The sequence below is a fragment of the Scomber japonicus genome, chromosome 20, assembly GCF_027409825.1.
Source record: "Scomber japonicus isolate fScoJap1 chromosome 20, fScoJap1.pri, whole genome shotgun sequence".
Lineage (NCBI taxonomy): Eukaryota > Metazoa > Chordata > Actinopteri > Scombriformes > Scombridae > Scomber > Scomber japonicus.
The window spans coordinates 3,437,364-3,462,342 of record NC_070597.1 but is presented as its reverse complement, the minus strand read 5'-3'; the positions used below and the strand labels follow the sequence as shown (position 1 = coordinate 3,462,342).

At 38.4% G+C, this 24,979-nt stretch overlaps 1 protein-coding gene across 1 annotated transcript; it reads left to right on the top strand.

Annotated features, from left to right (window-relative positions):
* Window positions 1-5,706: 5,706 nt before the first annotated feature.
* Window positions 5,707-12,203, top strand: LOC128381434 (stonustoxin subunit beta-like). The gene is made up of 4 exons (XM_053341449.1): window positions 5,707-5,753; window positions 5,861-5,963; window positions 8,635-10,104; window positions 11,343-12,203. Exons 2-4 carry the CDS (start codon window positions 5,870-5,872, stop codon window positions 11,879-11,881), a joined length of 2,103 nt encoding a protein of 700 aa, XP_053197424.1. The 5' UTR covers window positions 5,707-5,753; window positions 5,861-5,869; the 3' UTR covers window positions 11,882-12,203.
* Window positions 12,204-24,979: the final 12,776 nt, after the last annotated feature.

The window sequence follows — 24,979 nt, the reverse complement described above, 5'->3', positions numbered from 1 at the left end:
CAGGCCACAAGGAAGGAGAAATAAGTTGATGTGTCAGATAACATGAACACAAGAAATTCATTTGGCCAAGAGCTACAATACAACTGTGGCAAGTACAATAAACTGGCGATGAGTGGTTGAAGATATGGGGTATATATACACTGCAGCTTGATGAGTAGATGAGGAGCAGGTGAATATGATTGACTGGGAGTGGAATGTGAAACAGGCGAATGGAGGCGGAAGTCAGCAACCAGAGAGAGAAGGATCCGCCCACAACAGCAGCCTGACACATAACACAGAGACTGACAAGGACACTGAAGCTTTGGGGAAGGGGAAACACAAGAACACACTAGGAAATGTTAGATGTGGACGGAGCATCCATGACAATTACAGACTGCTTGGGAACTGGCACTACAGTGGATGTCTTTAGGCATGTGGGAACAATGCAGTGAGATAGGGAAATAATGCAGATATTTGTAAATACCTTTTTTAATTCCACAGCAGAGTGTCTGAGGACCCATCCTGGGATGCCATCCAGGCCACCTGCCTTCCGTACATTTAAATATACGGAGTGTGCGTGTGATGTCCACAGTCTGTATGATGAGGCAGCTGGCGTCTGTGGCTGGAGCAGTGGTCGTGACAGTCCTTGTGCTGTCCCCCTCATGACCAAAGAAGTGGTTGACCTGCTCTGCCAGTGAGGCACTGCTGCTGTTGGCGGTCAGGTTGGTGTTGTTTGGTTTTCTGATGTGCTGTACACCTTGCCATGCATGACGGAGGCTTGAGTTATCATAGTTACCATCATCCTCCTCTTGTAGGCTGCTTTGGCCTCTTTTCAGTTCCGACCAGACAACACTGTTGTGTTACTGCACTAGTAATCCCTGTTGCAGGCCTTCAGCAGGAGTCGGATGTCTTTTGTAATCCATGGCCTGCTGTTGAGGAATGCATGGATTTGTCTTGTAGTGGTCACTGTGTCCACATGGCCTTTCATGTAAAATAGGACAGTGGAAGTGTCAGTGTCATCATTCTTCAATATGGTCCAGTCAGTGCGAATGAAGGAGTCCAGAAGCTGATCAGAAGCTCCATCTGAGCACACTTGTATAACCCTTGCAGTTGTTTTGACTGTGTTGATAACAGGTCTGTATGCTGGGGTTATAAACGGGGAGATGTGGTCAGACTGACCTAGGTGTGGAAGAGGAGAGGCTTTAAACTCATGCTTAATGTTGCTATAAACATGGTTGAGAGTGTTTTTTCCTCTTATGGTGCACTGGACATGCCGGTAGATTTTGGGCAGGACAGTCTTCAGGTTTGCATGCAACCAAGTGTTTCAGTTATGATTGATGTGGTTCAACATGAACACAATTTTCTGCCAAAGTGTAGAACAGTTTGGATAATTATACCTATTTATTTTATTTCTGTACTTCAGTTTTTCTTATGAGCCAGAAGTTTTTACAGTTTAGAGTAACTGACTCTTCATAATTATAATAACCTAAATTATATTTTGCAGATATACCTGTACATTTTCTCATGATAAAGTTTCACTCTGCATCTCCCACCATACATGGGTATTATGTTTTCTACTTGTTCCTCTTTTTGGAGGTGTGATGCTTTGTGCCTGTGCTCACAGAGACTGTGACTGAATATGGAAACTAAGCGCAGGGGGTGAGGGGGTTGTACAAAACTGAAAGATGTCAAGTGGTTGTGTTGTACTAAAGATACACATATTAAAGAGGAACAGAGAGAGAGTTGATGCCAAATGTGTGACAGAGACTTCATCAAGTTCAAGTCTGAGATGATTTGACTTGCATTTACTATGCAGGTTCAACAGTTGCACTGCCGAGAAGGCATGAGATGAAATAAACATTAAACATATGTGTATAATTGACATTTTTATATGAACAAAGGATCAAATGAGGACTGTACATGTGATGTGAAAGGAGTTGCATGTTGTGATGAAGCCACACTACATGATCAGACTCTGCAGCTCCCCTCAGCTCACAGTTTGAACTCTCTGTTTTGGTTTGACACATTTAGAGACTTACTGGCAGGGACGGACTGGGACTAAACACGGCCCTGGACTTCCTCCCCAATAGGCCCACCACCCAGCCTAAATGATGTATTTGTTAGCTATATATCTTGCTTATGCAGTTCAATCTGCTCTATATTCCAACAAATGATGGTATAATGTCTGTCCAGCCTCAGTCCATAGATTTATCTGTCTGTTAACTTCCTGCATATGGGGGGGCTGTACAAAACTGAGAGATGTCAAGTGTTTGTGGTCTATGAAAGATGCACATATTCAACAGGAGGAGAGAGAGAGCTGAGGTCAAACGTGACAGAAACTTTATCAAGTTCAAGTCTCACATGATTTGCGTTGCATTTACCATGCAGGTGTTGAACAGTTGCACTGCTGAGAAGGCATGAGATGAAATAATCATTAAACATATGTGTATAATTTACATTTTTATGTGAACAATGTGTAAAAGCGCACAGATGAGCAGCTTTTATTGAGCTGTGACAGTGACACACAGTATGAGCACAGATCTGAAGAATAAAAGATTCACTGGCTTTGTTTTTTCACTGGATGGAACAGAGGATGATGCGTCCGGGGACAGTGAGCTTGGTGAGACTTACTATGATTACTAAGAATATTTGTGCACAGCAACAGATCTGATTAATCTTTTTTTTTTACTCACAGTTACACACTTAAATATGTAAAGTTACTGTGTTCTTGAAATGACTGCTGCTGAGGGAACATGGTCAGAGACTTCAGGGTCTCTGCGGCTCCAGAGATCATAACTGCTGAACTACAGCCTTCTATAAACTCCACTCATGTTTCGTCTGCTACCCCTAACATCCAGCACCAGCACGACCTATAGATCCATTTCACACATTATAATAAGTGTATGTTTTCATATAAAGTCAGAGTTGTTGTTAATTGATTTTACATCTCTAGTGTGTGTCTTCATGTTCATTCAGTGAGCAGCAACTGTTATTTGGTGGTTTTGGTGGTTGTGTCTGAAGTGTTTTGGGGCCACCTAAGGCCGGCCTTGACCTCAGTGGTACTAATTTGAGACTTTATAAGCAAAAGTATAATGAGAGGTCAAAGCCAGCTGTCTAAAAATATGACTTGTGGAAAATAACATGGATGTGGATATTTAGAAGACCTGTAGACTGTACCTACTTGTTTCATGTGATTGCCTAATAATAAAAATCCCCATCTCAGGGCCCAATTCTGTTTTATCCATGGACTACTGGCTTTGACCTCAACATGGTGGTTTTTGTGTGTTAAGACTGACCACATCTTGACAGCAGAGGAATTACCTACAATTCAAGAATCCACAGCTATACTGATAGTCTCTTATTATTATTATAGTGAATACTTTATGTTGTTTCAATGGTTCAGCTCTTACCAAACCAACCATTAGTACCACCACCTCTGTGCATAATAGGCTACTACAGAAAGTGTTATGTATAATGAGAAGACTCAAAAGTCACAATTTACATGTTTTCGTCACTATGTACATGATCCATTCATGAGACTATACAAGACAAATACCAGAAGATATAGTTCATACACTCACTCTAAAAACTGAGAAAATATTGTATCCGGCCAAATTAAAATCTTCAGGCTCACATTCTCTACAAGAGACTGACTGGCAGAGGAACGCCCAGATGAGGGACACTGATGAGCCCACAAGGCTTGACCTGCTTCTCCCTGCACCAACCAAAGTCAGCAGAGGTCTTTATACGTAACACCTTTCTTTTTCTTGGGCTTAATGAAACACAAGGCCTGATTGTATGTATGACATCAATTAACCCACAGACACAAACTACTACCCTTTCTTTACTACATCACTCTGTGCTAAAGAACTAGTCCACAGAACAAAGCAAAAAATTGCAGTCTCAGTGCTAGCTTTCCAGACAGACTGAGGAGCAGCAATGCCACTCAGCGTTGGAGTGGATTCTATTGTGTGTAAAATGTTTGATTATATCTATATAAGATTTTATAAATAAGGCCCCTTCACTTTTTGACACTTCTTACTGTTATTTTAGTCATGCGCGGCAAATTACTTCTAAGAAATAGTTCACTCATCACTACTCTGACTTTGTCACAACCATTTTCAGTAACTTAATTTGATTACAATACCATCTTTTCAGTCCCTTTAGTGTGGATATAACTACCTGTATTGCTCTGTTTATAGAATTTACAATACAATTTTAAATGTCTCAGCTCTTATGGGATACCTTTACTGATTGATGTGGTGTTTTTACAAATCATATTACAACAGTATTTTACTTACAGTAGAGTACTTTATTTTTTCATAAGTCAACAGAGCATAGCATGTAGTTTACATTTTGCATAATGTTTCAGTCTTTTTCTCCCCATTTAGTTTGTTAATGCCAAGATCGTTGAAAACACAAACCTCAGTCTGAGCCCTTCTTTCTTTTAGGAACCTGTGTTTTCTCCTCCTCTGCCTCCTCACCTCTCTGCATCAAGGAAGAACAGTAGGTTAGTACTCCGTTACTCACGTGCTTCGTCATTAATCCGACGGTTAGTTATCATGATTTAAAAAACAACACACAACTGCTCCAAAAATACACGCTGTCCCTTAACGTGCAAGTGACCATTTAACCACAGACCGATCTTTATCTAACCAAGTGGCTTTTGTAAAGCTGGTCAAATACAGGAAGATAATAAAACGGCGACAGTAAAGGCAACACGTCATTATCAGACACTGATCATGTTTGTCACCAGATCAAACGGACTGTTTATATTCGCGTTAGTGGGGTCTTCCGTTAAATTTGACGTCATGTTTAACGGAGAAATCACTTTTAATGAGATCACATTATAAACATCGTGCCGACTTGCGGTGTTTCCTCATGGGGCAAAACACTTATTTAACTTAGTTCACAGAAGGAAAAAGAAGCACTGAAGTGTGTATTTCCGGAGTGGTTTGTTATACATACTTGTTACTAACTAGTAACGTCAGTTTATGTGAGATAAACACAGCCAGCCTTTAAATGAGAGAGTTATGAGAATCACGAGGAGCTCGTTTATAATACATCAGCTGTTCCTCTTACCTGTACAAGTCTCTTCCTCGTGAATGAATGTTGTGCTCCTCTCGTGCTCGTGCAGGATCACGTCCAACCTGGTAACTTCATCTCAGGGAGGAAGGGGCGAGGAGAGACAGCTCTCTCTGATGAATGTGGGCTGCAGTACCCTTCCTAAACGCTTGCTGTCAGAATTACATATTCAACCTTCAAAAACATTCCCATGTCCTGTTGATAGGAAATGCTGATTTTGAAACACATACTGTACAACTGGCGCCATATTTTAAAAAAAAAGCCTGAGTCAAGAGTATTAAGCTAACTTTAAAGTTAGTTTAAAGTTCCTAACTTGATCATTAACATAATTTGGGCACCATTAGGTTTCTTTTCAAAGATATTGACTGTTGTTAGATAGTGTTAAGAAGTAATGTTCCCATGTCACAGTTGCAAGAAGGCATACTAAAAAAGATATCAAGTGAGTTTCAATATAAAGTTGTGAGATGTATGGCATACTTGTGACCTACTTGTGTTATTTTCTATTTCAATCTAAAGAAATGAATCATGACATTTATGCTGTGCTGGAGGTGTGTCAAGGGGCGAGTCCAGAGAGGGCTGGATCATCTACTAGAATATAAGTCACCATATGAAACCAGATCAAACAGATCAAACTGGCAGCTCCAGTTCGAAGCCACACTGAAATGATCTGAGCTACACAACTTTTCCAGGTAAGGACAAACTGGTGGAGAGACAGGGAGAGAAAGTTACAACAATGATTGAGACAGTTTTAACAAATGTAGATGAAATATGGCATTAATTGTATGTGTTCCCTCAGGTTGACAACATGACAACCTCTTATCCAATAGAGATGGCTGCCCTGGGTCGACCTTTCACCTTAGGGATGCTCTACGATACTCGTAAAGGTGTACTGATCCCAGGTAAGACATTACTCATATTACATTACACTGCAAGCTGTATAACATAACAGGTCCGTACTTTTTGTTTCAAGCTGTTTTGATGTACTCGTGAGTAATCGAGTATTTTCATGTGATGCTACTTTCTACATCTCAGAGGGAGATATTGTACTTTCTACTCCACTACATTTATTAAACAGCTTTAGTTACTTTTCAGATGAAGATTTGACACAATGGATAATATAGCAGACTTTAATACAACAAAATAGGATTCAAGGATACTTTATTATCCAACAACATATGCATGGACATGAGGAGGTATGAAATTAAGAACTGAGGCCCGGTCAAGACAAGAGCAAATAAAATGACAATATAGAAATAGATAAATAACAATAGAAAATAAATAAATTATCAGATAAAATTACATTAAAATGGTGGTTCCCAGCACCATTTAGCCAATATTGCACATGTGCGGGGTTTTAAAGGGACCAACAGAGTTCAGCAGCCTAACAGCTTGTGGATAGAAGCGGTTGTTGAGTCTGGTGGTTCTGCTCCTGATGCTCCTACACCTCTGGCCTGAGGGGAGAGGGGCATACAGTAAGTGTATGGGGTGTGTGGTCCTTTATGATGCTGGAGGCCCTTTTCCTGCATCTGGCAATGTAAATGTCTGTGGTGGTGGGTAGGCTGGCTCCCACAATTCTCTGTGCAGCTTTCACCACCCTGTGCAGGGCCTTCTTCTCTGCAGTAAAGCAGGTCAATATGTCTCATAAAGAGCAGTGTAGTTAGGTTCACATGCCTGGTGTCAAGCTACATGCCTGATATTAGGGCTGGGCGATACGGATAAAATCATATATCACGATATTTTAGACCAAATACCTCAATATCGATATTACAACAATATTGTAGAGATGACTGTCGATGCTTTCACCAAATATTTACACAATAAAATCTTGAATAAATAATGAGGTCTGCAAAAAATACGGTCTGCCGCGACAGTAAACTCAACTAATTCTGTGTCTGTATCTGTGTGTATGTGTTGTGTGCATGTGTCTGTGAGGGAGATCAATATTGTGTGTGTCTCTGTCTGTGTATGTGTGTATGTGTATGTGTTGTGTGTGCATGTGTCTGTGTATGTGTTGTGTGTGCATGCGTTTGTGAGAGAGATAAATATTGTCAAATAAAATGTTAAAACGGTGTGAAAACTGTCTTCAAAATATCAAGTTGAATGTGCAATGAGATCAGAGATGGTGTGTGTGCAATTTTCACTGTCTCCCGCAATTTAATTGCAACAAAAGTGCTTAAAACATTGCAACATTTACCGCAATTTTTTTTTAAATGCTGCCGCAAAATCAGGCATTTTAGGCAACAATCAGAAAAAAATCCTGCGAAATCCTGGAGGGACTGAATTTCAATAGATTGCCCAGCCCAACCTGATATCAAGGCAGGCATGCGTTCATACGTAACGTTAATGTTTTTTTATTTCTTTATAGCACCTTCCTCTTATGCACCTGCCACTACTCAGGTGTGCAGAGATTCCTTTCTTCATTTTTTAGACAACCAAAAATTAAAGAGGAAGAATCAGAAAAAATGTTAGTTAGCTGGATTCATGAGATCACACGAGAATCCTCATAGCATGCTGACGATCTGAACCACTGGTGGTTCAGTTATGGACACAAGTGCACAACTTGGAGCCTGATAATACATATTGTTACGTATTCTTGCAATATCTCATGATGTTGATATAATGTCCATAAGCAGGCCATTATAAGTTATGGTCTCTGTGGCTGTGTTGTAGTCTGTTTGCACCCCCTGCTGGTAAAAGGTGCGTACATCAGCTACGTGGTTAGGCATTTATGTTGAGTCAGGAAGCGGTCTGCCATGTGTAAACAAACCCTGCAAGGCTTCACTGAAGCTACTGTTCACTACAGTTGATGTCTGTCCATTTATTGATGAGTATTGAGTGTGTTCTGCACAGTGGCTGTTTAAGTAATACATTTGCATTATGATAGTCAAGTGAAGTCCTCTCTATATCAATGATACTCATTTCACCATCTCAAACTGCTTCTTGTCAAATAATGTTGCTTTGGAAATGTCTGTTCAATCCCTCACTGACTTTATTTTTTATCAGTTGAAGTCATTACCATGTCTCTCCTCAGGCATTTGAAATGTGAACTATAGTTTAAATAATTAAAGACTATTTTAAGTATGCGTTTATTGTAATTCATTATTAATATTATTATTATCATTATTATTATTATTGTTGTTATTCATATTATTATTATTATTATGCAGGGACCAGTCATAAGTTTACAATTAAATCTGATTTTCATCATACACATAATAAAACTTCTGGCCATTACTAATTCATTATTAAGCACATACACTATATGGCAATAAAGGGACATATAGATTACAAAATTTCTCTCTGGGACAGTTTCTTCAGAGCATCACCTCCTCTCGTGGAGATCATGAATTTCTCAATTCCACATAATTTTAATGAAGAGGGTAAACGATGATTTGCTTCAACATAATGATTTCCAATTTCGTTTTGTCTCATTTGTGCAGTTTTTGCAGGTGCAAAATTCATGCAATCTTTTTATGAATAACCTGACAGCATTCAAATTCTGTGCCATGTTTTCTCAGCTTTGGATTTTACTCATTTTAATAGACTGGTGATGTTTTCTGTTTTCTACAGGTTTCACGTTGTGGGATACCAAAACTTTACAAGAGAACACAGTTGAAACCTCTCAGCGCTGCAGTGACTTTCACATTACATCATCTGACTCCATTGAATCCAAGTCCTCTCTGCTGGATATTGAAGCTTCCCTGAAGGTCAGCTTCATGAGTGGACTGATTGAAGTTGGAGGATCTGCCAAGTACCTGAATGATAAGAAGAAATTCAAGAATCAGAGCAGAGTGACCTTACAGTACAAAACTACCACCAACTTCAAGCAGTTGTCCATGAATAAATTTGCAATCCTGGACGAGCAACAGAAAGTTGATATTGAGAAGAGCTCAGCAACACACGTGGTCATTGGCATCCTTTATGGAGCAAATGCTGTCTTTGTATTTGACAGTGAGAAGCTAGATGCGAGCAATGTTCAGGAGATCCAGGGCCACATGGAAGCTGTGATAAAGAAGATTCCATCATTTGATATTCAGGGGAAAGTTGACATAAAGATGACTGAAGAAGAAAAAGCCCTGACAAACAAATTCTCCTGCAAATTCTTCGGGGATCTCATTCTTGAAAGCAACCCTGCAACATTTGTGGAGGCAGTGAAGACCTATGTAGAGCTTCCAAAGCTCCTGGGAGAAAATAGAGAGAACGCTGTTCCACTGAAGGTCTGGATGATGCCACTGAAGAATTTGGATTCTAAAGCTGCTGAGCTGAAGGCTGAGGTCAGCACTGGATTAGTGAAGAACGTTGAAAATAATGTCGAAGATCTTGGGACGGTCGAAATGAGATTAAATGATTCTCTGGCAGACAGAGTGTCAAAGAACTTTCCACAGATTCGCAAAAGTCTGAAAAGTTTCGAAAGACAGCGTAATAATTACACATCTGGACTCCAAGAGGCCATAGCGAAGACAGTCATCTCCATCCATGAAGGAAAAGAAGATGAGAGCTCACTGAAGAAACTCTTGGAAGACAGAGAAAAGTCACCATTCAGTCATGAAAAACTAAGCAAGTGGCTGGATCACAAAGAGAGAGAGATCAATGTCATTGGGTCCTGTGTAGACATGATGAAGGGAACAAACACAAAGATCGTTCCAAATCAGTCAGAGTTGGATGAGGAGGTTCTTGCTCCAGGTGTAGAAGATGCTCTGTGCTTTGTCTTCACCTCTCTGGAAAGTGCTGACAGCTGCCTTAAAGCGATGCAGAACTACTCACGTTCACTTGAATTAAGAAGTTCTGATGAAGAACCCTGGTACTTCTCAAATGAAGTGTTAACCAAAATGAGAGAAAAAGCCAAAGCTTTCCATGATCTTGCCAAACCTCTCAAGGACAGCAGCAGTGTCCGTTTCCTTGCAACAGCCATAGCAAATGAGAAACACAAAGGAGCGACCATCTACCATTACAATGAGGGATTTCTGGTCACTGATGACTTTTCAAAGCCTCCCGTCCCTCCTGTGAAGACGATCAAAGACAAAAGTGCTTTAATGTGGTGTAAGTCATTTTTCATGCATTTTCTTTACTTTAATACTTTTTTAGTTAAGCATTAACTTAATTAGAAGTATTTCATATGTAATTTGTTCAAGAACATACACACTGTACAGGTTCCTATAAATTATATGAAGCAGTGAAAAAATAAAACAGCACATTCACTAGGGGTGTGCATCTCTCCAATGTAAGACGATCCGATATGTATCTAGATACAAGTAGTACGATAGATTAGTAACGATATATTTTAAAATGGAATGGTGAGATTAGATTCGGCATAATTCGATGGGATATGATGTAATTTGATACAGTTCTCTGTTTAAAGCAGACATTAATATACATTATAAATTAAAATAAGTAAATCCCATGAATGTGGCATTGCTTACCTTCAAACATATATATTTTATAAAAGACCAGGAAACAAGTATTTTTGTTGTTTTTGACATGTATCAGTTCAGAAACATGTCAATGTGTTTATGACTGTAATATATTGCAGGTTGGGAACTTTGCAAACAGGGATGGGCAGTATTTCTAATACATGTAATTAAAAACATAAAATACAAAATACTATTTTGTAAACTGCCTTGGGGAAAGAAGTGTTTTGTAGTATTTTGAAAATACAAAAATACAGTATTTTATTTTGGTTGCAAAGCCCCCCTGACAATGAGGACAAACTTAATCAATCTTCATTATTGGCACATATTAGAGCCACAGAAACTAGTAAGGAGGTGAAAGAAATGAAACATTTAGAGATTGTTCTGTGTAGGTTCAGATCAGAGAATGAGCTTCTGAGGTAAAAAAAAAATATAATAACAGAATTTAAAAGGACATCCCTTGTCTCATTTTGTAATGTCATAAGTGCTCAGCCAACACAAGAGAATTAAGGCAAAATCAGTATCCAGCCAAACCTCTTCCAAACTTTGGGTTTCAAAGTTAAAGCTGCATCATGTCTTTCCCTTGCAAGCAGAGCACTATTAGTTTTAGTTTTATGGGAGAGTGAGAAAGTGAGAGAGAGGAGAGAGAGCTGCAGACGGAGCTTTCAGCAGCTGCATTAAACCAATTCATAACTTTGTAATCGGGCCAACACATTGCTGAAAAATTTAGTTTTTTACTACACCATAACCATGCTGACATACATATTAAAAATGATGGTGTGAATATCATTATTATGAGTGCTTTTGTAAACTTCTGTGGATGGTGATGATGATGAAGAGTAACAGATTGTGTTTTGTTTTCTCCATCAGATGCCTGTGATCTCTCCCTGGACCCAAACACAGTAAACTGCAACCTTACTCTATCTGATGACAACAAGAAGGTGACATATGGGGCAAAGCAGGACTATCCTGATAACTCACAGAGGTTTGATGTTTGCCCTCAGGTGTTGTGCAGAGAGGGGCTGAGTGGGCGCCATTACTGGGAGGTAGAGTGGAGTGATGGTTATTATGAAGATAAAGCTGTAGGTGTCGCATACAAACAAATTGGCAGGAAAGGGAACAACCACATTCAATTAGGAAGTAATGCTCAGTCTTGGTGTTTTGGTTCCAAATCAAAGCTCTTTTCAGGACACAATGAGAAGTGGTGGTTTGGCGATCTTCCCTCAACTGGCTTCAAACGTGTTGGAGTGTATCTGGACTGGCCTGGTGGCACTCTGTCGTTTTACAATGTCGCCTCCAACAAACTGAGTCACTTCTACACCTACCATGCTCATTTCACACAGCCTCTTTACCCTGGCTGCCGCATTCACACCAAAACTGGCTCTCTGTTCTTTTGCCCTGTTGACTAAGAACAGTGACAAAGTGATGAAGTGAGTCTTGATCTGTCTTTAAACTCACCAACCATGGTGGAGTGTAACTAAGTAAATTTACTCAGGCGCTGTATTTTCTCATATTATCTTTGTACTTCTACGTTACCACATATAAGAGGGAGATATTATACTTTTTAACCCCGTACATATTGTACTGGCTACTTTTAAGATTTAATATTTGATGCGTAAAACATATGATCATTTTGTAAAATAGGAAAGATAACCAAACAGAAACGCAAGTGCCTCTCTTTTGAATTTAAAAATTTATCTTGCTTTTGTTAAATTTCATGATAACCAGACTCACCACTCACTCACTAAGCTCAAAGTTTCATTTGTCTGACAAAGTCTTATCTTTTGTTTTTTAATGTTCAGTTGTTGCTGTTTGGTTTCTTATGCACACAAAAAAAGCAAAAAGAAGAACAGTAAAAAAAAAAAAAAGATAATGCATTTAAAGGATCTATATTAGGGAGTAACAGTCTCTTGCTTTTTTTAATTTCATGATAACCAGACTCACCACTCACTCACTAAGGGCAAAGTTTCTTCTGTGGCAATGTCCACAGTTGGGTACGGTAACATTATTTTTAGTTTAGCTTTTTTGCCTTATTAAAACTTTACATTAGCATTAGTTCAGACTTGGATAATTTCATTTGAATATTTAGTTGATATTGAAGTATTTGATAATAATATGATTATGTGTGAATATAATAATTTTTATTTCCAAGTAGATTTTTTGTGAGTGTAATAGCTACATGGTAAATAACATTATGTCACCAACATGGTGTCTACAGGAAATCTGATTATGTTTTAGAGAAACATGATATATGTGGTTTAACTGTCTTCTAATTTTATCAATAAGAAATTAATATTTGCTACATTACACATTGATTAGCTCATGCAAAGTGCTTAATTGGAGAAACATTGAGTAGCTGAAGCGCCTGTAGCTTAATATTATAAATGTTCATTTATCTTTATCTTCATTTACAAGAGGTTTCATTTATGCATATAAAGTTGGGGAAGAGGAAGGAAATGTTTTTTGTCTTTCAAACATGGTTGGACAATAGTAGTGAGGGGTGACAAAGTTTTATGCTTTGTTTTTTAATGTTCAGTTGTTGCTGTTTTGTTTTTTATACACACAAAAAAATTACAAAAAAAGAAAAGCAAAAAAAAAGTTAATGCATTTAAAGGATCTATATTACCAAAATATCAACAATGAATGACAAAGTGATGATTCCAGTTTTATGTTTTAATCTTTCTAACACAAGTATAATGTACCACTCAGGAAACCTCTGCTAGTCTTTGTTTATCTGGTTGTGGTTCTGGACCTTCTGCTCTGAGCCTGACCAAGAGTCCATTTACTCACTGTGGTGATCTGATGCTGCAGTCACAACATTGGCTTTAACATGGTGTTTGGATTTTGAAAATGTTGCTGATGTTTATAGAGCTGAACATCTGCTGGATTGTAATTTCGTAACATTTCTGTAACACCTGTTGGACATCTGTAAAACACCAATAAAGTGGAGTCCTGAGTTGACCACTGTGTGCAGTTTGGTTATTTGCTGTTTGTTGGGGAAATTACAGTTTGGAGTAAAACTTGAATAAAACATAAAGAATAGCAGAGTTTTAACATGTATTTTGTATCTGGACTGGACCACTGGCTCAGACAGACTCTCATCTAACACACTGACACACCTCTATACCTTCCACACCAAATGCACTGAGTCTGTTATCCAGATCATCTTGTCCTGAGTACATTTTAAATAGGAGCAGTAAGAGCACAAACATTTTGCACACAGTTTTTGGTTGCTAAGTCATAGGAAGAACCATTCACTTTCTTTATTAATGATCTGTGTTTTCCATTAAAGATGCCTGTTAATATTTTATTCTTCATCCATGCTGATTTTGATGCAAAGTCTACTTCTCAAAAAAGGTTGTGGTCAAATATAAAAATTCAAATAACTAAAACTGCAACAATCAGGCTGATTAAAAGCACTAGAAATAAGCACATATGAATAAAATGTCATGCAAAGTTGGTCCAGCAGGGGGAGTATGTTACACTGACACCCAACCAAATAATACAAATTAATACAAAAAAGGGAACAAAGACTGTTAAACTGTCACAATGTACTGTATGTTAATGACATGTATTTCTTTTACCCTGTTACAAGTTTGAATTTAAATATTTGTGGTATTAATCTTGAAGGTGAACACTCATCTGATAACACTTCGGATATGAATAGTCTTTGTTTCTATTTCCTCTTTGTCTTTTCTCAGTTTAGTTGTTTGTTTTTGTTATGGCTCCATGGTTTATGTGACATTTTACTTACAAATAACAAACAAACAAACAAACAATGTAATCTGATTATTTTATATTTTTTAATCATCACTGTAATTCATAAGATAATGATCTATCAGTATACTGTAAAATGGTTTGTATGAGGATATTGAATAAGTATGAGGATATTGAATATTTGCTACATTGCTACTGTTTTTGTAATTTCTTTTAATAAACACAGGTCAAACTTGTATATTTGCATATATAAAAATGTGTATCAGCTGCACAAATATTTTTAAAAATGCATTTTATATAGTAAATGTTTATACTGTGGGACATATTAGGTAAAGTCTGGCTAAAATAAATGTGTATATGGTGTTTTTACAGCTCTCAAATGTAAGAATTGGTCAAATTTGACCCTGAACAATATGTAAGGGTTAATATTTTAAATGTAAAGGAGGTTCGACTTCGAGTCAAAGGACAAAGACATTAATGGTGAGTGGTGATGAAGTTTTGCCTTTTGTTGGTTTTAAGGTTTAGTTCTCACTTTAACTTTATCATGTCATTAACTTAGTGTCAATTGTGCAAAATGTTTTTCATTCATAAAACAAAAACAACAACATAAAAACCATCATGACATTTTTGTAAGTGTGGACAAAACTCCATTAAGCTCCTTGCACGATCACAAATAGGACACACATGCACAAAACAACTGATCATTTTGCATTTTAGTGTAGACTGAAGTTAGACCCTTTATTTAAAGAGTAACCAGGCTGAAAAGTAGTGTTTTGCTGCCCTCTCTTTGTTGAAAGTTTTTAGTCTGTTTCACGTCTGTCAGAAGTCAGACTTGTACTATGATGCACCTGTAACCACACCCAGCAGTGAATACACCTGTACATGTTTGCAGCAAAGTGAGAAGTGACCACTGGAGGTCAGCAAACACACTGTAAATGTTTGGGTTATTAATACTGAGGCAAAATGTGATCTCATACAGTTTTTCCATTAATTGGAAATGATGTTAGTACCAGTGCATATTTCATGCAGTCTGATTACTTCTCCATATATTGCTTATTATTTACATCAGGCCACAGTTTTTCATCAACATCACAGCAGCTGTAACACCTGCTGCATAAAGCTTACATCAGCTGAAAAGTCATATCATGAACTTGGAGGGGGGTTGCGTCAGAGAGCAGGTTCGTCATTTGCTTCAATGAACCACACCTGGGCCCGGTGTGATTCTGTATAAGTCTGGCTGTTCCACAGCGTTTGTGGCTCTCTTCCCGTCGCACTACAGAGCGGCTGTTTTGTTTTTGTTTGCTGACACACATACGCATCCATTCATGCCTACACCACTAAATAATTAGAAATATGGCCTAAATTTCTGTATTATTAACAGCAATGTAGTTTCATTTATAGATAAGACAAACATAAAGCTGTATTTATATCTGCAATCATAAACTAGAAAAATAAAAACAAAAGGAATACAAAGACTGATATGTAGTTTCAGTCACCAAAAGAAACATTTGTGTAGGGAGCTCCGACTGATGTTCAGCACAGCATCTTTACTGATGGTCACCTTTAAATCAGAATGCAAGAACATGTTTGTATTTTTTGTTTCTTACATTTGTCGTACTTTTTTTGTTAGGTAGAATTTACGAGAGGGATTCACCAAACACTCGTATCACCATGAAATAGTTGTAAAAGACCCTCTTAAACATGATGAATCCCACCTGTTCTAAATGAACACGCATTCCAGAGAAGAGTGAATTAACATGAATGACGCCCTCAAAATACCATATGAGGTCAGGCGTTAAACAGAATTAAACACAATTTGACACACAGATCATCTTGGTAGCATTATATAGGAGGAGATACAAGTCAAAGTGTTTTTTAAGGTTTCTCAGTTATGATTGATGTGGTTCAACATGAACACAATTTTCTGACAAAGTTTAAAACAGTTTGGATAATTTTACTTATTTTATTTTTATTTTATTTTACTTATTACTCTGATGCTTCGTGACTGTGCTTATGTAGACTGTACTTGAATTTGGGAACTAAGCAGGGAGATCTGTGCAAAGCTGAAAGGTGTCGTGTTCTGATTTGAAGAAAGCAAGGTGGACGGTTATTGAGCGTTCAAAAGACAATGTGTTTATTTGACAAAACAAAGAATTATACGCAGCTGCGGACTTGGTCTACTTCACTCGAGAGATCTGCAGAAGAAGCCCTGACATATGCAATATTAATTCCCTTTACAGTTTGGGGTGATGCTATGTGCCACTACCTCATTGGCTCACACTTGTTGCTATCCAGTTGCATGTGGGACTTTCCATACTGTAGATGTACGTGACATTTCTTTAATTAATTGATGACTCATGTCTGGAGTTATCAGTTTTAGAACATGTGTTCAGTTTCAGCTTCTCCTTTAATCACCACACAGGAACCATAAATCCTAAAGAGGTGCAAAGAAGATGTGTAAATTGTGTAGCTGCTGGCTCGCATTGTTTTCCTCCTTCTTCTATATCATCAGCAGCATTTGGCCTTTAATACTTAGCTTGGAATAGAATTCATGTTTTTCACTTCTATATTCTTGGTTTGAACTAGAGGTCTTAAACTTGATGAACTTCTAGAGTCAGCAACACATAGCATCTCTCCAAACCGCACTGACTCTACATTTTTGATTATACAAGCAAATATTTGTCAGTATTGTGTTGTGTGATTAAAGTTAATTAGCAAAAGAGTATAAAACCTTACAAAGGTAACAAGAAGTTGTGGTTTGTGAAAGATGTATATAAGCTTTTTGTTTCTTTTTTTAAGTTTAAGTGATTTTTTTATCTGGTTGTCATGTTTTTATCTTTTTCAAAACACAAATGGAGTGGCGCCTGTTATCTTATATGTAATATATAATGACAATTGAGATGTGGTCAGACTGACCTAGATGTGGATGAGGAGAGGCTTTAAACTCATGCTTAATGTTCAATTAATCAATCAATCTTTATTTATAAAGCGCCATATCACAACAGAGTTATCTCAAGGCTCTTTCCACATAGAGCAGGTTCTAACCCGAACTCTTCAGGTTTTAACTTTAAAGAGACCCAACATTCCCACATGAGACACAGTGGAGAGAAAAAACTCCCTTTTAACAGGAAGAACCCTCAGAACCAGACTCAGAGTGGGAGAACATCTGCCTCCACTGGTTGGAGTAGAGAGGAGAGAAAGGAAGGAGAGGAGAGAGAGAGAGAGAGAGAGAGAGAGAGGAAGAGGAGGAGAGAGAGAGAGGAAGGAGAGGAGAGAAGCACATTGAAGGTCCGGGACTGGAATCTGTCATCTGGACGTCTACAGGCCCAGATTACCTGTGAGACCAGAAAGCACAGACAACTCCGGGGAAGAAGTTTAGCTTATTGAATGCATTAATAGAACATGAATGTTAATGGATATAGATGGATGGATAGAGAGAGAGAGGGAGGAGGAGAGAGGAGCCCAGTGCATCATGGGAGTCCCCCGGCAGTCTAAGCCTATAGCAGCATAAACTAAGAGCTCTAGGAGCCCTAACTATAAGCTTTATCAAAAAGGAAAGTTTTAAGCCTACTCTTAAATGTAGGGAGGGTGTCTGCCCCCCCGGACCAAATCTGGAAGATGGTTCCACAGGAGAGGAACCTGATAGCTGAAGGCTCTACCTCCTGTTCTACTTTTAGAGATACTAGGAACCACAAGTAGACCTGCATGCTGGGAGCGCAGTCTTCTAGTAGGTACATAAGGTACTATCAGTTCTTTGAGATATGATGGGGCCTGACCATTGAGAGCTTTGAAGGTGAGGAGGAGGATTTTAAATTCTATTCTGAATTTTACGGGAAGCCAATGCAGTGAAGCCAAGATGGGAGTAATATGATCTCTCTTTCTAGTTTTTGTCAGAACACGAGCAGCTGCATTCTGGACCGGCTGGAGAGTCTTTAGAGACTTATTAGGACAGCCTGATAATAGTGAATTACAGTAGTCCAGCCTAGAAGTAACAAATGCATGGACTAGTTTTTCAGCATCATTTTGAGACAGGATTCTAATTTTTGCAGTATTACACAGATGAAAGAAGGCAGTCCTTGAAATATGTTTTATGTGGGAATTAAAGGACAGATCCTGATCAAATATAACTCCTAGGTTCCTTACAGTGGAGCTGGAGGCCAGAGTAATGCCATCCAGAGTAGTTATATCACTAGATAATGTATTTTCAAGGTGTTTAGGGCCAAGCACAATAACTTCAGTTTTTTCTGAGTTTAATAACAGGAAGTTACAACTCATCTAGGCCTTTATGTCCTTAATGCATGTTTGTAGTCTAGTTAATTGGTTAATTTCATTTGGCTTTATTGATAGATATAATTGAGTATCGTCTGCATAACAATGAAAATTTATTGAGTGTTTCCAAGTAATGTTTCCTAAAGGAAGCATATATAGGTTTTTTGTTGCAGAAGGAATCACATCTCCCGACATATGAGAATTATGTTTTTCTACTTGTTCCTCTTTTTGGAGGTTTGATGTCTTGTGCCTGTGGAAACTAAGCAGGGGGGGGGGGGGGGGCTGTACAAAACTGAAAGATGTCAAGTGGTTGTGGTTCATGAAAGATGCACATATTCAACAGGAAGAGAGAGAGAGCTGAGGTCAAACGTGTGACAGAAACTTTATCAAGTTAAAGTCTCACATGATTTGAGTTGTATTTACTATGCAGGTTGAACAATTGCACTGCTGAGAAAGCGTGAGATGAAATAAACATTAAACATATGTGTATAATTGACTTTTTTATGTGAACAAAGGATCAAATGAGGACTGTACATGTGATGTGAAAGGGGTTGCACGTAGTAGTGATGAAGCCACAGTAAATTATTATCAGACTCTGCAGTTCCCCTCAGCTCCAATCAGCCTTTAACACAGTTTGAATATACTATAATAGGCCCACCACCCAGCCACGTACAGCCACTAACAGGTTTGTCCTGATATCTCCTGACTATATTATACCAAATATTATACCAATATTACACCAAATAAGTTATTTTTTAGCAGAAAGTAACATCACAAAACCAATGGTGATGATTGGGACTGTGTTTATTAAAGTAGCCTAAGCCTTCAATTAAAAATATTTACAGGGGCATTGCATTGACCTACAAATTAACATGGGGATTACAAACAAATTCTATTGAACATAACTATATTGAGAGTGTTACAGAGGCTCTTTATTCATATTCAAATAATATCAAGGTGGCCAATTTAATGTTGGGGCAGTAAAAGACTCTTCAATGGGTAATTGTTCGCTGCAATTCTGTCTATGGCAAGGCACATTCTTCCTTATAATAATGAAGCTGTATACAAAAAAAAACAGACTTGTAACCTATGTAGGGCTAAGTGTCAGCTCATAGCTCACCACGCAAATGACAGAGAAAGAAACAGCACTCAGACTGAAGACAGTGAGTCCCCAAACTTTTGGTTAAATGTGGAGCTTTATTTAGCCCATTGCCCCACTCGTGAGCATGTCAAGAGTGTTACCAATGGATGCTTTAGGTTTTACAGTTTCATTCAACACCATGGTCTTCTATCTACCTGCAGAAGTGAGCTCACTATAACAACGAGATGAAATCAGAGTCACTCCATGATTATTTTTAAATGCGTTTATTGATTTTTTCATATTAGCTAGACAGCAAGATTTAATGGCTTAATTCTGACAGCACTAAAGGGCTTTCCTCATCATATCACGCAAACCCAGTTGATAAAAGCTGACTAAAAGAGAGGAGTCAATGGTAACCTGAATAAATGTAGTCTACTGTTTGTGTCCTTGTTACTTACCAATCCCTCTGCTGCCTGTCATCATGATCAGCCTGTAGATGCTCATCAGGTTCAACTTCCACCTGCTCCTCAACACTTTTTCTGGGCGATTCAGTGCTTTGTCTGACGTCTAGGACTGTACATTACTGCTGCTGCTGGCAGTTGCACTGTAGCCAAACATTTGTGTGAGCTTTTTACATTTCTGGCCTCCTACAAATGTCATCTTGTCCGAGGGCGTTCATCACAACTGCTTCAAACTTGCTGACTTAGCACACCCTGCTGCACAAAAGTTCTGAACAATTTTTTATTACTTGACTGGTTTGGATTTTAAAAGCCCTCAAAGGTCAAGTGCCCAAAAACTCTTGCCAAAACGCACCAAAACACTCCCATAGACAATGAATGGGAGGACAGTCTAATGCCATTTTGACCCTAAATTTGACCAACTAAACATGCTCCAGGACAGACCAAATTCACCAAGCACATGAGGCCTGGCCATTAATTTGATAAAATGGAAAAATTAACCCCAAAAGTGCAGATATGTGCTCTCTAGCGCCACCTAGAAACACTAAAACGGCCACTACGCCTGATAAGCCTACAAATCACGTGCTGATACCCCTGACCTAAATCCAACAGGACGTGCAAATTTTGCCTTTAAATGTATGATTTTCAACAATTTTTCAGGCTTTTCAAAATATATACATTATTCCTGCATACTTTCAGCGACAGACTCCATTCAAACTTCAAAATGATGTGTGTAATTTGGTCTTGCTATGTTTTATACTTTTTGATCTGCACCTGCATGTGCACCTTGTTCCTCTCCCATTTAGGTTGCTGCAGGGGAGAGGATGAGTTGTTAACTACCATGGCAACGACTGTGTGTGTATGCAGCTAGCACAAGTTGAAGCACTGAATTTGTTTGCCACTCCTCTGATATCTGTGCAGTCTGTCAACTATTTCAATGACATTGCTGTCAAAGTCTAGATCAAGCACAAATTACAAGAGCATGACCTACAAACATATCTACAAGTATCACTGGAAATAATTTCCTCTCCCATTTGACTCATGGAAGTGTTGGCAGTTCATTTCAGTTGCTCATTCTAAGGCTGTGTCCACACTGCAAGCCAAAATCCTCTTTTTTGCCAATCTAGATTGGAACCAGATGGCTCTTATGAAGTCTGAACAGTCAGAAATCACATGAGATCCAGATGGAAACCACCTTTGGGAGGAAATTTGGACAGATGTGTCTGAGTCTGAACATCCAAACACTCATATCAGATTTGACTGTCCGTGACGTCTCTCTACGTCTCTACGCTACGTCACTCTATGCGACACCAGACCCGCTTATTCCAGTTGTTGTTGCTCGGTGATATCACTGGAGGACTTATTCCAGTTGTTGTTGCTAGGTGATATCACTGGAGGACTTATTCCAGTTGTTGTTGCTAGGTGATATCACTGGAGGCAACGGAGGACGTAAACATCAGTCCATGGACAGAGGACCAAACCAAGTTCTTAATCTTTGGGGAGATGGCTCGGTTCAAGCGAAGCTCAAAGGTTTGTTGTTGCTGTCGCTGTTATATAACATCACACAATACATGATGACACCTCCGCCCCAACGACATTGCTGTGGCAACCTGTCAGATTGGTCATTCTGATTTGGACACTTGCTAAAAACAGTGTGGACAGTCAGGACTAAAAATTAGATTTGAGAAGGAATTAGATGTGAACGCAGCCTAAATGTCTACACAGACAGACAGAGGGAGAGAGAGAAAGAGCATCAAACTTTGACCAGTTCATGTGGGTCATGGCTGCAACGTTCAAAATAAAAGCCTGATAGCAAAAATATGTAAATACAAGATGTATAGGTCAAAGTCTTCTATATGTGAGTCATTTACAATTAGTGTCAGGTCTGTTGCTAAAACTATGCTGTAGGAATACACATTCAAAAAGGTGTGGGTTTCATCAGTATCTTCATTGAAATGAACTAGTTTGTATGCATTACCACATCGACACATCACATCTTTGTCGCTGTCTTGGCCTGTCTGTGTGTATGTGTGTGTGTGTGTGTGTGTGATGTATATCTACTTATTGCAGAGTCCGATAAATGCCAGAGTCAGAAGGCATCTAAATGCCCCCAACAGAAACCTTTCCACTTCACTACAGCTCGACGTGCGCAAGGGTGCGAGGTCCCGCCCAACGCTGCTTGTAGCTTTAATTTATTTTATTTGTTTTTCACTCATACAGTTCTCATGGGCCACACGCTTTTAGAGTTCAGAGTATCCAGCTCTTCATAATTTAAACCTAAATGATATATTAGTTAGCTTTGATTGTTGCTGTTAAATCTGCTTTATATTCCAATAAATGATGGTATAATTTGTGTCCAGTCTGTGGATTTATCTAACTAATTTAACTTCCAGCATGTTCCACTCTCGCCTCTCAGATAAGAATCATAATGAAAATAAAGGTTTTGAATTTGTTTTCACAGGAAATGTATGCCCCTAAAAATAATGATGAGGTGACAGAGACAAGTACAACATGTACTAAATATGTCCTCATGCATGGTAAACACCTGTAGTTACGCTTTTGACCTATCAAGGAGGAGATGTAGCCATGAAAATGGATTAATATTCTAACTTTTTGATTCTGTAACTGTAGTAATAACTAAGTTGAAGGTTTATGTTGCTGAAGCAGAAGGAATCACATCTCCCACCATAAATTAGAATTTTCTTTTCTACTTCGTCTTTTTGGAGGTTTGATGCTTCGTGACTGTGCTTACCTAGACTCTAATTGATTGTGGGAACTAAGCAGGGGGATCTGTGCAAAACTGAAAGGTGACAAGAAGTTGTGGTTTGTGAAAGATGCACATAAGCTTTGTTAGAATTGACTGGAAATTCAACATGAGGAAGAAAGGATAAAAGCTTTGTGCCGGTGCTCACGTAGACTGACCGAATATGGAAACTAAAGAGAGCTGAGGCCAAACGTGTGACAGAAACTTTATCAAGTTCAAGTCTCACATGATTAGAGTTGTATTTACTATGCAGGTTCAACAGTTGCACTGCCGAGAGGGCATGAGATGAAATAATCATTAAACATATGTGTATAATTGACATTTTTATCTGGATCAAATGAAGACTGCACGTCATGTGAAAGGGGTTGCAAGGTGATGATGCCACAGTAAATGATCAGACAGGCAGTTCCACTCAGCTCCAATCAGCCTTTTATACAGTTTGAACTCATTGTTTTGGTTTGACACATTTAGAAACTGAACTGAATAAAGTGAAACAGCTAAATAGATTCATATTTGTAGACATGGGCAAAGACACCACTCCAAACTGAAGCTAAGCTGTGTATAACGAGACCTGGTCTAAAACTCATATAAGTCTGGACTGTATGGTAAGTGTGTGACAGAGACAGACATTAAATGATCACCTGCAGTTTTCTGTGGTAGTCTCAGTAATATTTTTGTGAAAGTGTACTGAAGTGGCATCACATGACCTGGTTAAAATACGCTTGAATCAAAAGAAAAAATGTTTTAAATGCGGCTGCAGGAACAATATAAGTTGTGTAGCATCTGATACTCTCCAAAAAGAATCTTAAAAGCTAATTCTGTTTTTGGAAATCTGTATTAGCTGTTGTATATGAATACAATAACAATACTGCCAAATCTGATGATTATGGTTCCTCTGACAATGCAATCAAGAAATTCAGAAACTGTGTTACAATAGTGTTACCGTGTTAAAATGCCCAGTGTTGTGTACTGTCTGAAGTTTAGGCTGAACAAGATGATGATGACTTATATTTAAAAGATGTGTGGGCTGAGAAAGAGAGCTGGAACTGGTTTCAGTCCTCCGTCATGAGTTCAGAGGTTTTAGTTCAGATGATGTTATTATATTGTAAAGAGATCAGGTGGTTGAGGCCAGCAGCATTAGTATCATTAATGTTGAAACAAGATCTTGAATATCTGATCATTTTTAGCACACTGATAAAATATGTAGATAATCTGTTGATTTGCTCACCAACATTAGATGATTGTTATTGAAGTTCAGTCAAACTGTTTCAGAGATTAGCAGAGGAGGGCATTAGACCTTGTAGACTAAATGGCAATATTGTACATAACCAATCTCATTTCAACAATAATGTAGCCTACATAAGCAGCCATAATCAAAGGCCAGGCACATAGGAAGGAAATTATGACCTCATGCGAGGTACAAATACAGCAGATGCAGCTTAGATGCAGTTAACAACCAAAAGTCCAGTGGCTATCTTGACACCACTAGGGTCATTGGAGCTATTCACCTTAAGACGTAATTATAATGCAACACAATGGCCCAAAAAGTAAAACAGCATCTGGCAGCAGAGGGGAGTGACAATGGATGAGAAGCAATGGTGGAGATCACATGAAGGATTGTTGGTTGCACTTGTGTCATTGTTAACTATGCTGATTTCTGACTCGGTAATAAAGAAAAATGTGAAATGTGTTCTCAAAACAACGTAAGAAAATGAATAATAACTTCAGTAGATCACAATCCAGTGCCAGAGGGTCCATCCAAACATGTTTGTATATTTAAATATTTAGCCATAAACTATGTGGACATGTTAAATGCTAGTGGTAATCGATCATTTGAGCAGAATCCCTGACTCACTTACTAAACAAATGTTTTTTCTAACGTAGATGGTGCCAGGAAACCGATCACAGGAGAAACTGATATTGGAGAAAGTTGTGCTGATACCAAAGGTCCATTTATTTTTATATACATATATAAAAAAATACATTCAGATTTACAAAGATAGCTGATGAGCTGGAGGGTGGGTTTGTGGTAGGGAGGGGAAATAACACAATATGTAGAAGGGACAGCATATAGTAGTTTGAATGTACACACTATGAAACCATATTTGTATATATTTTCTGACATTTTGTAATGTAAAAAGCTAATTAAGAAGAAAAAACTTCTTAATTATGTTTGACTGATATCAGACATCTGATTGTGTATAAATGAATATCTTGT